Raw genomic sequence first — 12,148 nt, forward strand, 5'->3', positions numbered from 1 at the left:
GAACATGACTTGATCAAGCACAATAATTAGAGTATCCCAATCCGTTCCATCATGTTTTCTGCAGGGGCGTCCAGTTAAAATAATAATAACCATTATTTATGGAGGGAATGTTTCTAGGTAGCTTGTCTTAGACTTTCATCTATCAAATTTAAATATAATTACATTTCTACAGAAAATAAAGTAAAATAAAATAAAATTAGTACACGTGGTCAATTAGCTCGGATATTTGCATCAGCACCAACGTAATTTTACGCTAAATTACTTGTTCCTTATGGTTGACCAAAATGGATTTATTTAAAACGAAATAATTTCTCTCAAAAATCATAGGCTACGTGAATCATTATAAAAAATTATTTGAATAAATCAAACTCGTAAACCAATATCATTCTATTTATTTTAATTTTTTTTTTGAGGTTCAAGGCTTATCTGTTAGACCTGGCAGAGAGACCTTTTAACAAAGCGTTTTAAGTAGCCTCATCATATAGCTTAGGGGAGGAGATAGGAATAAAAAATTTATGGATATAAAATTCTATTACCCTCGTATCGAAAATATTTTTAATGCTACAAGAGCATCGAGTATTCACTACATCTTTTATTAAATATAAAAAAAATAATTCATCAACACCACTCCTATTTTTGTGATTATTTTCTCTCATATTTTTTTTTTCCTTATTTGATAAGGGATTATCTATTTCTCTTGCACACTCATATCATGTTTAAATGAGATGTTCACATGGCACTTATGTTAAGAAATTTTATAAAAGTGTAACAACTCTTTCATTAAAAAAATTTTAAATAGGATTTCACGAAAAAGAAAAAAGAGAGAGGAAAAGATTCAAAATATAGAATTTAATAATCAATGTGAAAAGTGTTTAATCTATTAATCACAATTTAGGGGTTCGCTCTGATATTTTCTTCAAAAAAGAAAATATGATACTATTTTTTTAAAATACAGGATGAGTAATAAAAGTTTAATATTTTTATGAGCCTGAAACTTTTATAAATATGTTACTCTTGCTACTTGGTCTATGATTTTTATTATTTAATCTGTAACATTTGACATAAAACTTATAATTTTAAAAAAAAAACAATGATATTCTCTTTTTTTAGGAGAAATAAATAAATAAACCCCACAACTTATAGTCAGAACTCACAAGGGAAGTCGAAAGATTTTGGGTTTCTTCATGATTATCATTTATCAGTAGGTTTGACCTCCTCCTTTTGCCAACATTTTTTTGAATAAGAATTGGTAACACCATAGCCACCATCAAGATTAAACAAAAGGCTACTTGTACTGTTGTACACATAACCACTAACACAAGAGGGAGACTAAGTCTTGCATGTTCCACCCTACTACTAGCTTTCTTCTTTTTTGTGCTCTGTCTTTGTCCACACCTAGCCAATAAGCAAAACAGAGAAAGTCAGCGTTCCCACGTTCTTTCGTGAAGTACAAAGGCTCTTGTTACTGGGAAAATTTAATGCAATAAAAGTAATATAATTTAAGTAAATATATAATGTGATATAAAAATTAAATTTGGGTATTAAATTGGGCCAGCTACCTCTTATTGTAAAAACAAAGAGGAGGATATTACACAGTTAAAATGTTTGTTTCTTTGTTTTTGTCTGGTAGATAACTTCGTGTATCCCTCACATGAGTCACATCCACTTTTGTTGCCGCTCCAACTTGCTCAACTACAAAAATCATAAGCTGCTTAAAGCCTGTCCAAACAGCTATGCAATTTTATAAGCTTTGAATATAAAAAAAAAAAAAAAATTAAAAAGAAAATCATTTTTTTGTTTATTCTCTGCATTTCGTTAGCATAAGCCAATTTGAGACTAAATTATTCGTATTAGAATATCTTATTATTAATTGCAACTACGCAATTATTATTAGACAAAAGTATTTCTCCGATCAACGAAAATAAAGTTATTTTTAGTGAACTCAAAACGACATTATTTTGGGTTATAAGATTAAAAAATTATAATGATAAAGACTAATATAACTCTTCAATATATTAGAATTACAAAAACATCTTGATTTCCGTCCCAAAACTACATTGTTTTGGATTCACTGAAGATAACTTATCTCCGTTGACCGGAAAAATTCTTTACCCTTATTATTATGGGGCAAGTTATATTTACAAACTTTTTTGTTTACAAACTCTTACAAACTACACTATGTTCTCCCGGGAGAACACTAATTTTACTATATTATCCCGGGAGAACATACTGTAATTTATAAAAAAAATTCAAAAAAATTTATAAATGGATCCTTTCTCTATTATTATTATTACCATCATCATCATCTTGGACGGCAAACTAGGTGGTCAATTGTCCTATACAGTGGCGGACCTATGTTAGTGTAAGTGTGTGCAAGTGCACACAAATTTTTTGGAGAAAAAAAATATATAAAATATATTTTGGGTCATCACTAAAAATTACAAGATCCAATTTAATCTTTTAAAAAATAAAGTCGACTCCTGATCCCTTTAAATTCTAAAATAGACCCATGTTAGTCTTTTTGAAGGATTAATGTAGATCTTTTTTAATTTCAGAGACTATGATTTTGATTATCTAAGTCTATTTTTGAATTCTGAGAGATCATGAGTAGACTTTTTTTTTCTAAGAGATTAAATTGAGCCTCGTAATTTTTGTTAAGGACCCAAAATGTTCTATTGTAACAGTTTAATTCACTCTTGATTACTTTTGTTATATTAAGTTAAAGTTTTCTTTTATTTTTTTGTTTATATTCTTTTGTATTTTAATATATTTAATTTTTTTTTCCTTTATTCTTTATTCTAAGTGTGCAAACATTAAAAAAAATATTCTAGCTCCGCTGTTGGTCCTGTACTATAATTTTCATTTGTCATGAACTAAAAAACACAAGGTTGAGTTTATAGATGAAAGCAAGACAGTATTCAGAAAATTTACTAATAATTTGATAATGCTTATCCTTCCTCCGTTTCTTATCATCATTAATTTAACCTTGCATAAACTACCTACAGTTTTGAGTTATTTTTAATATTGAAAGGGTGCTGATGAAAGGAAAACCAAAATAAACCTTTGTTTATGTGGTTGTTTATTTCAACACTTCATGTTTTCTTGTAGCTTTCTTCTTTCTAAATATTTGAGGTAAGCAATCAGAATCACAAAGACTATGAAAAGTTCTTAGACATCCATGTCGTTATGGACAATTTGTTGAAATATATTTAAGAATATGATAACGGTTAGTGGCCACCGTGTGAACAATTTTTCATATATTTTTTTAATCTTAGTAGTTAAATCCCATTCTAACCTTTGAAAATTTACATGCAAAAGCCATTGACTTAGTAACAGGTATTAGGTAGCCATCTTGAAGGCGCGTCTGAGTCTACCGAGTCTATTGATTCAGTTTTGTTCCCTTGTTAAAAGATGATGGACAACTCCTCCATTTTGATTATTTCGTGGTCCTTGCTTTTCCATCTGAAAAGTTTTTAACATTAGATCTCTGATCCAACATCAGAAAATTAATATTGAGTAATGGACCAACAACATAAAGTGTTTCTTCTGCTGCTACTTCTTTTCCAAGTTCTGCTTGTTTCAGGGCAGACAGCCACTCAAGACGGTAAGTTCCAATTCAATTTTTTGTGATATTTCGCTCTTTGTTTGGTGTTTGATGTATATTTATCATATTTCTTGCATATAAAGACATAATCTACAGCAAACAAAAAATATCTATATATGCAGTTAAACTTAGGTTCTTTTCTGTCTCCATCTCAACATCATGAATGTGAAAATCTGTGATTATGCATGTAAGTGGGTGGAAGATATATTATACCATCAAGATCCTAAAACAAAATTTTCTTAACTATGAAAAATTTGACAGTTAATCTTTTATATCATTGACTAATGTACAAAACTATAGTTTGTATACTGGAAGCTCCTTTGCTGCTAATAATAGGTTTTTTTGCCTTTTGTTGTTTATTTATTTGATTTCTGAAATATCAGTGTGACTTGACTGTATAGGTTGCATTCTATTATAGTTTTCATCGTAATTTGTGGTCAAGAGCTAAATGCAGCCACTCTCTTAGGAGTTAAATTTTTGAGTATTTAGAAAGCTATGCAGTATTGTATGAGAACGTAGTCTCTTTTTGACAATTTTTTTTTAATGCAAATTGTACCGCTGCAGTTTCTGGCCTAGTATCTCTCACACAATTCTGGAGTAATAAACCAGCAACTTGGGTGGGTACAGATCCTTGTGGCAGTGGTTGGGAAGGAATTAGTTGCACCAATTCAAGAGTTACCGATTTGTTAGTTCTTTGGTTTCTTTGGCCCCTTCAAATTGATATCAAGATTGTTTCTTACTTTCTATTTTTTTGGAAAAAAATTCTGAAAAGATTGCTATTATTTTCAGGAAACTATCAAGCTTTAATTTGGTTGGCCAGCTGTCTTCGGGAATCCAGTCTTTATCTGAACTAGTAAATCTGTACGTGTTCTACTTTTCATATAAGTTATAAACAGAGCTAATGTGACCATTAATTAAGCTTAAATTCTTCTTCAAACCCTTGGATGCTTAAAATGTTTCTGAGCTTGTGATTTGTTGGAATTAGAAAAGGCTCCTTTAAATTGAGCTTGTTTCTAAAGTGAATAAGTAAGGATGTTTATACCTCTAATTTAATCTAAAGCTTTATAAATACATCCTTAGTTGCTCACTTTAGAATAGCCTTTTCCTGATTTGGTACCTTGAGTAACATCATGATTTTTGGATTATGAAAGTTGCCAAATCATTTCCTTTAACTGAATAACCACCCAAAAAGGACATTTTATTGTGACTAGGTTACTTGTGGATGCAATACTCAATTGTAGCTAAATTAAATAGTTAATAACATGTTGTTTTTGTTCAAATAGGGATCTTTCTTCCAATACGGGCTTGACAGGATCAATTCCAAAAGAAATTGGGAGTTTGAAAAAGCTGCAATCCCTGTAAGGCAGTTAGATTTGTAATAAATAATTTGAATACAAACTGAATTTCTTTTGATTGAATTCCTGCTTTCTTATAACTTTTCTGCCACTTTGACCTTTTATTTTCCCTGTTATAAAAAAACATAGCACGCTTTTTGATCTGTTCCTTTTTTAACTGTTTTCCAGAGCACTGGTTGGTTGTGGTTTCAGTGGTCAAATTCCAGATTCACTAGGATCTTTAAATCAGCTGACCTTTCTGTAAGAATCCCATCTTAATAATTCTGCTACTACATTTATGAGAAGGTCTCTACACACATCAAAATTATTAGAGTCCAAGTTATTCCACTGTAACAAAGGATGATGCTTCACATGTAACATCTTTTGTTGGTTGTGCACCTTTCATTTCTTGTTCACTTCCTAAAATTATCCAACTTAACCTTGAAGCTCAATGTTTCTTCTTTGGGCTAATATATGATAAATTATGAATCACTTCTCACCTTATTGCTTTTCATGCAGAGCACTGAATTCTAATCAGTTCAATGGAAGTATTCCACCCTCTCTTGGCAATCTAACCAACATTAATTGGCTAGATCTTACTGATAACCAGCTTGATGGGTCTATTCCTGTCTCTGATAACCAAGGAGGACAAGGTCTTGACCTGCTCCTTAAGGCCCAACATTTGTAAGTCAATTCTTAATTATCAGCTTTCAGTTGATATAATTACACTATGTGACTGAAATCACTGAATATTTTCCATTTTACTGAATGATCCATGTTTATGTCCACTTCTTGCAGTCATCTGGGGAACAATAAGCTCTCTGGTCCAATCCCAGCAAAACTTTTTAACTCCAAAATGATTCTAGAACATGTGTAAGCTTCAATATATCTTGTAGTATTTTTTATTTTTTTTCGGGAATTTCAAAACAAAATAAAGGCATGGAAAGTCAAGGGTCCTCATGTCACAAAATCAAAGACAGTATAACTTTTCAAATAAACATAAGATGACATAATCCTCCCTTCCATTTTTTTTGCCAGGCTTCTTGATAGCAATCAACTAACGGGTAGTATTCCAAGCACCGTTAGTCTTGTGAGCACATTGGAGGTGGTGTAAGTATATTGTTGCCAGTGTTAAGCAACTTCATTCATGCAATTATACTGTCTCTCAATTTCTTTGAACTTTCTCTGTATTGAATATTCTCTCCACCACAGGCGCTTTGATAGGAATCAATTAAGCGGGGGAGTGCCTTCAAACTTCAACAATCTCGGACAACTTAGTGAGCTGTAAGAAAACTAAAGAAATATTCCCTATTTAGCTTCATATTTATCTGTAAAAATTGTCTCGGTTATCAATTTTGCTGAGAGAAGGCAATGACTATATTTTTCCAGGTATTTAAGTCAAAACAAGCTGAATGGCTCACTGCCCGATCTTACTGGAATGAATAGACTCACTTATGTGTAAGTAGTCAAATAGTGATGTTCTATTATATTTTATTAATGCATGGAAAGTTTAGGATCAAGTATGTAAAATTTTGATCATATAGCCTAGATGAAATGCTTACAACAATATTTTCTCTCCACTTACATTAATACAACAACATGATGCAAAACATGGGCATATAATTCATGCATAATGCAACGATTTTAATTTATATTTCATTATGGAAAACTATCTGCAGGGATCTGAGCAACAATAGTTTTAATTCTTCTGGTATTCCTTCATGGGCTTCAAATCTGGCAGAGCTGACAACTGTGTATGTTGTTCCTTCCTCCTCACATTTCTGTCTCTAATTCTCTCTCTTCACACTTTTTTGTCATGTCTGAGCATGTCGTGTTTGCGTTTCAAGAGTAAAATAGGTCTCAAGTTTTGGATAATCCTATATAACTGCCGTTCCTAACGGCAGAACTTTAAAATTTTGGAAGGTAAACGTAAATAGAAAGGAGAATACATAGTAAAAGTCTGACATAACAACATGAAACAGTTAAACCGCTTTTAAGTTTAAACTACTAAAAATCTAGTTGAACTTGTTGGTTCATTCACTAGTAATTTTTTTTTTTTTTTTATTGAACACCTCAATAATAATATTTGTGTTGGTAGACTTCAGGTCTATACACAATAAAGAAGTCAAGTTCAGGCCTTTATGTTTATGTTTGAGAAATAAGCCAAACCCATTTAAGGTAAGGTCTGACTTAATGTATCCCCAAACATCACCACCTAGGTTTGATGGTGTCAAGTGCATAACTAATAAAAGTACACATGAGCAAGTACCATGTATACTTGGATAATTTTTATACCTTCCCCATTGAGCGTATTTGGGATCGTTTTGCTTGTATCCGTATAAGGGTTTAGTATAGCATCAACAAGCATGCTGAGAATTGATAGGTATATAATTACATGTTTGAATTATAATTATACCAACTATTTAGAAGAATCCACTAGACCGAAAAAGTATAGTAGTAGAGGATGCATAAATGTCCTACGGTCCCACCCCACACAGTACCTGTATGTGTATGGTTACGCATATCATATCCATGCAACCAAGCCTATTGTGTACATGGTAGAATATTTCCAAAAACCTGACTCCCGGGTTAAATTTCTGTCTCCGTGTAACCTTATTTAATCAGTTCAATTTGGAGTATGTGTGAGTATAGTATAACTATCTTGTGAAACAAAACACTTAAAACATATAGATATACCCTTATGTAGCTAGCTTATTCCTTGGCTATATGAACAAATGATGATTATGAATATGTGGTGATTGTGATTGTACTGAAATGTGGTAACAGGATACTGGCGGACAACCAGCTCAGTGGCGCATTAAATCTTAGCAATGGCTATAGCAACAGTCTGCAACTCATTAATTTGGAGAATAATAGAATAACGGACTTCAATAAGGGAAGCAAACCAATAATTTTTGAACTGATGTAAGCTTCATTATGCATGATATGCTATAGCATATTTTTATTTGATTTTTACAGCTATTAGCTGCTGGCTTTTCTTCTCTGAGACAGTTATCTAATGTTTTTGCAGACTGGCTGGCAACAAAATTTGTTTAGAAAACGGAGCTTCTCAAAATAGTTACTGCCAACAGCCCCAAGCCATGCCCTCATATTCAACACCATTAAATAATTGTTCACTTCCATCTTGCAGTTCCAATCAGATTTCTAGCCCCAACTGTATATGTGCATATCCATACACTGGAGTTCTGTTATCCAGAGCTCTTAGTTTCTCAAACTTTAGTAACACAAGTTACTACAAGGATCTTGAGCAGACTCTTCTAAATACTTTTCGAGCCCAAGATCTTCCAGTGGATTCAGTTTCTCTTAGTAATCCTTTCAAGAATTCATCCACTGGTTATTTTCAAATGGATCTGAATATCTTCCCATCTCAAACTGTTAGTTTCAATAGAACTGGAGTTTCAGGTGTTGCTTTTGTGCTCAGCAACCAAATTTACAAACCCCCAGAATTTTTCTCCCCTTACAGCTTCACTGGAAATAATTATGGATACTACGGAGGTGATTCATGTCTCATTATAAACTAAAAATGCTAAATTCTTTGTCCGTTATGTTTAACAATGCTATTTCTCCTTTCTCACTCCGTCACTCTTATGTCACTTAGGAGAACCTAAAGGATCAAGTTCATCACATACAGGGGTTATAGTTGGTGTAGTAGTTGCTGTTTTGGTCTTTCTTGTACTAGCACTCCTTGTAGGGATATATGCCCTCCGCCAAACAAGAAGAGCAAACAGATCTGCAGAGTTCAATCCTTTCGGTAAGAAATGATTGCTGCAAGCTTGATTTAATTTTGTTCCTTGCAAGGAATATTTCTAGTAGTCTTTAATCGATTCAATGTTATTTTAAATGCAGCAAATTGGGAACTGAACAAGAATAGTGGCACTGCTCCTCAATTGAAAGGAGCACGATGGTTTTCTTTTGAAGATCTAAAGAAATACACCAACAACTTCTCAGAAGACAATACCATTGGATCTGGGGGCTATGGAAAGGTTTTCATTAATGACATCTTATGACTGCATTTTTCCTTCTTCTTTTTTTCCAGAACAATTGATTCACTTAACTTTCCTAGAAGAAATTCTCATATCTTTTCAAATTTAAAGAATTTTATTTCTGACATTTGTGTCAGAAACATCCAAGTATTTTCCCAAATTATTCTCTTCTTGTTTACTGCTCTGCAAGATCTAATTAGTCCTCATTCACAAGGTTTACCGAGGTGTACTTCCTGCTGGGGAGTTGGTTGCCGTCAAACGGGCTGCAAAAGAATCTATGCAGGGTGCTGTTGAGTTTAAAACTGAGATTGAACTTCTATCAAGGGTCCATCATAAGAATCTTGTTAGTCTTGTTGGTTTCTGTTTTGAGAAGGGTGAACAAATGCTGGTGTATGAGTACATTCCAAATGGCGATATAATGGATAGTCTTTCAGGTACTTCCAATTCCTTTACCACTCCGTATGTACCATATTAACTCTATGCTTCAACTGGACTGCAACTTTGTTTAGCTCTTCTGGGTTCAAGCTTTAGTTACCACTGATATACTTTTACAACAACCACTTCAATGATCCAATAAAGCAAAAGTCTTTCAAGTTGCCTGGCACATATCTCAATTAATTTTCTTTATTTGATTTTGTCAATGCAGGAAAGTCTGGGATCTGGATGGATTGGATACGGAGGCTAAAAGTAGCATTGGGTGCAGCCAGGGGTCTGGCCTATCTTCATGAACTTGCTAACCCACCAATCATACACAGAGACATAAAATCAAGCAATATTCTACTTGATGATAGCCTCAATGCAAAAGTTGCCGATTTTGGTCTCTCCAAACTTCTTGTTGATAGTGAAAGGGGCCATGTCACTACTCAAGTCAAAGGGACAATGGTTTGTATAAAATGCTTTTTACTCCTACTTATGCAGCAGCATACATCTTTATTTAAAAGGGATTTTAAGTTTAATAGTGACCAAACTTTCAATAGTTAAATGGTTCTCTGCCTTTAAATTTTCATACACATGAATCATCTTTTGCTTGGTGGCTATGCAATCAAACTAATTTCCTCTAAGGGAAAAAATTATGAAATTTTGGGGATAACGGTGAATGAAAGTCATGGGTTTGACTGTTTGAGTGCAGGAAACATCCTCTTTGCAAAAATGTAAGGGTAAAGTTGCGTACAATCGATCTTTCCCTTTGTCTTTTTTTTCTTTTCCGGATACTTTTGAATGTCAGAAAAAGGCTACTTACAACACAATTATAACTTCACTGCTCGTGTTCTCATCTTGATCCCTCTTTATGGAGTGCTAAGAATGTAAACAACCTTAAAACTGTTTGAAGAAAGTTTTGGTTTAATAAATCAGAAATGGAATCAATATATATATTGAAATTTAGTTTTATTGATATTTTCAAGAGGGATAGCTGATGCAAATTTATTTCCTTTTATTCTCATAGGGGTACTTGGATCCTGAATATTACATGACCCAACAGTTGACTGAAAAGAGCGATGTATATAGTTTTGGAGTGCTAATGCTGGAACTAGTGACAGCAAGAAGGCCAATAGAGCAAGGAAAGTATATTGTAAGAGAGGTAATGAGGGTAATGGATACATCGAAAGATTTATACAACCTTCATTCCATTCTAGATCCCTCCATAATCAAAGTCACAAGCCCAAAGGGTCTAGAAAAGTTTGTGGGACTGGCAATGAGGTGTGTCAAAGAATATGGAGCTGACAGGCCTACAATGGCTGAGGTTGTAAAAGAGATTGAGAACATAATCGGGTTTGCTGGAATCAATCCTAATGCTGAATCAGCTACAACATCAGAAACTTATGAGGAAGCAAGCGGGGGGAATGTTAAAAATCCTTATGGCAACGAAGATTTTAGCTATAGTGGAATTTTCCCATCAGCAAAGGTAGAGCCTCAATGAGTTTTAGTTTATTTTCTTTTGTAATTCTTCTCCCTCTTCAGATGCAATCAGGTGCTTTAGAAAATCTGATTCATTATAGAAATTGATGAATTGATTGGCTTTCAGTGCATTGGAAAGTGTATTGTTAGCGTTAACAATGGTTTTGCCTGAAGGGTAGAAGAGGAGTGGACTTGGTGATCCAATGCCATTCCCAGTTGTACTTATATATATGGTTTAGTCATGAAAATATTTTTGTTAATTTTTGAATTATTTGTAATATTTGAATGTAAGTATAGTATTGAACGTTGAATTTTGAAAAGACAACATGTCTCTTTTTCTCTTTTTTCCATAAACAACTCATGGCAGTTTGACTCTAACTGAGGATCCTATTCAACAGACATAATTTTGACAGCAGACAAGTACTACAAAATGAAATAATTGAAGCAAACTGATGTCATTTTGTCACCACATCTAATGAGCTAAATCAATGTTGCAAGGTCTTGTTGGCAAGGACATTGGATTCACGCTTATCCTAGCTATTGAATGTCTGAGGGCAGTGTTCCACAAAAACAAGAAATACAATACATCTCATAAATACGCACTGATAAACCAAAATTGCTACAACATGTTGGCACTTTTTATCTACAAAATATGATTGTTGGATTTTGAACACTGACTGCAAGAACTCATCAGTTTGTTGAAACAGTTCTCCTTGCACGAGTGATCATGTGAAGTCCAGCAAGTATTTAAAGAAATAAGATAATCAGATCGTAGAATGTCTACGCAGATGCAATCACCTCAGAAGAAAGAATATGGATGATTCATCGCAGAAACTTTTAAGTTGATGTAAGCACGCGTTAGCACCACATAGGAATACATTAGGCAAGTAAATGGAAATGGAAATATGCATTAATAAATTGGACTATAGCATTAAATTGACACCAAGTTATTCATCATAGAAGTATCCATCTAGGGGGGGAAAACCTTCTTAATGATATTTTCATGATACATAGGTTAATTATTAATATTTTGTTCTAAATATTTATTATTCAAATTTTATTAAAAGGGAGAGAAGTAAATAAATAAATAAATAAATAAATATATATATGAGTTTGTTTTTTCTGCAGTTACTGCAGATAAATTATCTGTAGTAAATCCAATACAACCTCGTTTTGAGACAAAAATTATGGTATTTTTGTAATTTTAATTTATTTCAGAGTTATTATAGTCTTTATAATTATAATTTTTTAATCTTTCAATCCTAAAACAACGTCATGTCATTTTGGGAGAAAATACAGATAACTTATCT

General features: G+C 33.0%; 1 protein-coding gene across 1 annotated transcript; it reads left to right on the forward strand.

Moving 5' to 3' along the window:
* The first annotated feature begins 3,378 nt into the window (after positions 1-3,378).
* LOC133287873 (leucine-rich repeat receptor protein kinase HPCA1-like) lies at positions 3,379-11,076 on the forward strand. Its single transcript, XM_061485557.1, has 18 exons — positions 3,379-3,604; positions 4,169-4,289; positions 4,394-4,465; positions 4,888-4,962; positions 5,128-5,199; positions 5,458-5,622; positions 5,737-5,811; positions 5,977-6,048; positions 6,151-6,222; positions 6,328-6,396; positions 6,618-6,692; positions 7,726-7,863; positions 7,970-8,454; positions 8,558-8,710; positions 8,806-8,942; positions 9,157-9,376; positions 9,589-9,824; positions 10,387-11,076. Exons 1-18 carry the CDS (start codon positions 3,520-3,522, stop codon positions 10,858-10,860), a joined length of 2,796 nt encoding a protein of 931 aa, XP_061341541.1. The 5' UTR covers positions 3,379-3,519; the 3' UTR covers positions 10,861-11,076.
* The last annotated feature ends 1,072 nt before the right edge of the window (positions 11,077-12,148 follow it).

The sequence above is a fragment of the Gastrolobium bilobum genome, unplaced genomic scaffold, assembly GCF_033153095.1.
Source record: "Gastrolobium bilobum isolate Gb01-03AN ecotype WA unplaced genomic scaffold, APGP_CSIRO_Gbil_v1 utg12072, whole genome shotgun sequence".
In the NCBI taxonomy this organism is placed as follows: domain Eukaryota; kingdom Viridiplantae; phylum Streptophyta; class Magnoliopsida; order Fabales; family Fabaceae; genus Gastrolobium; species Gastrolobium bilobum.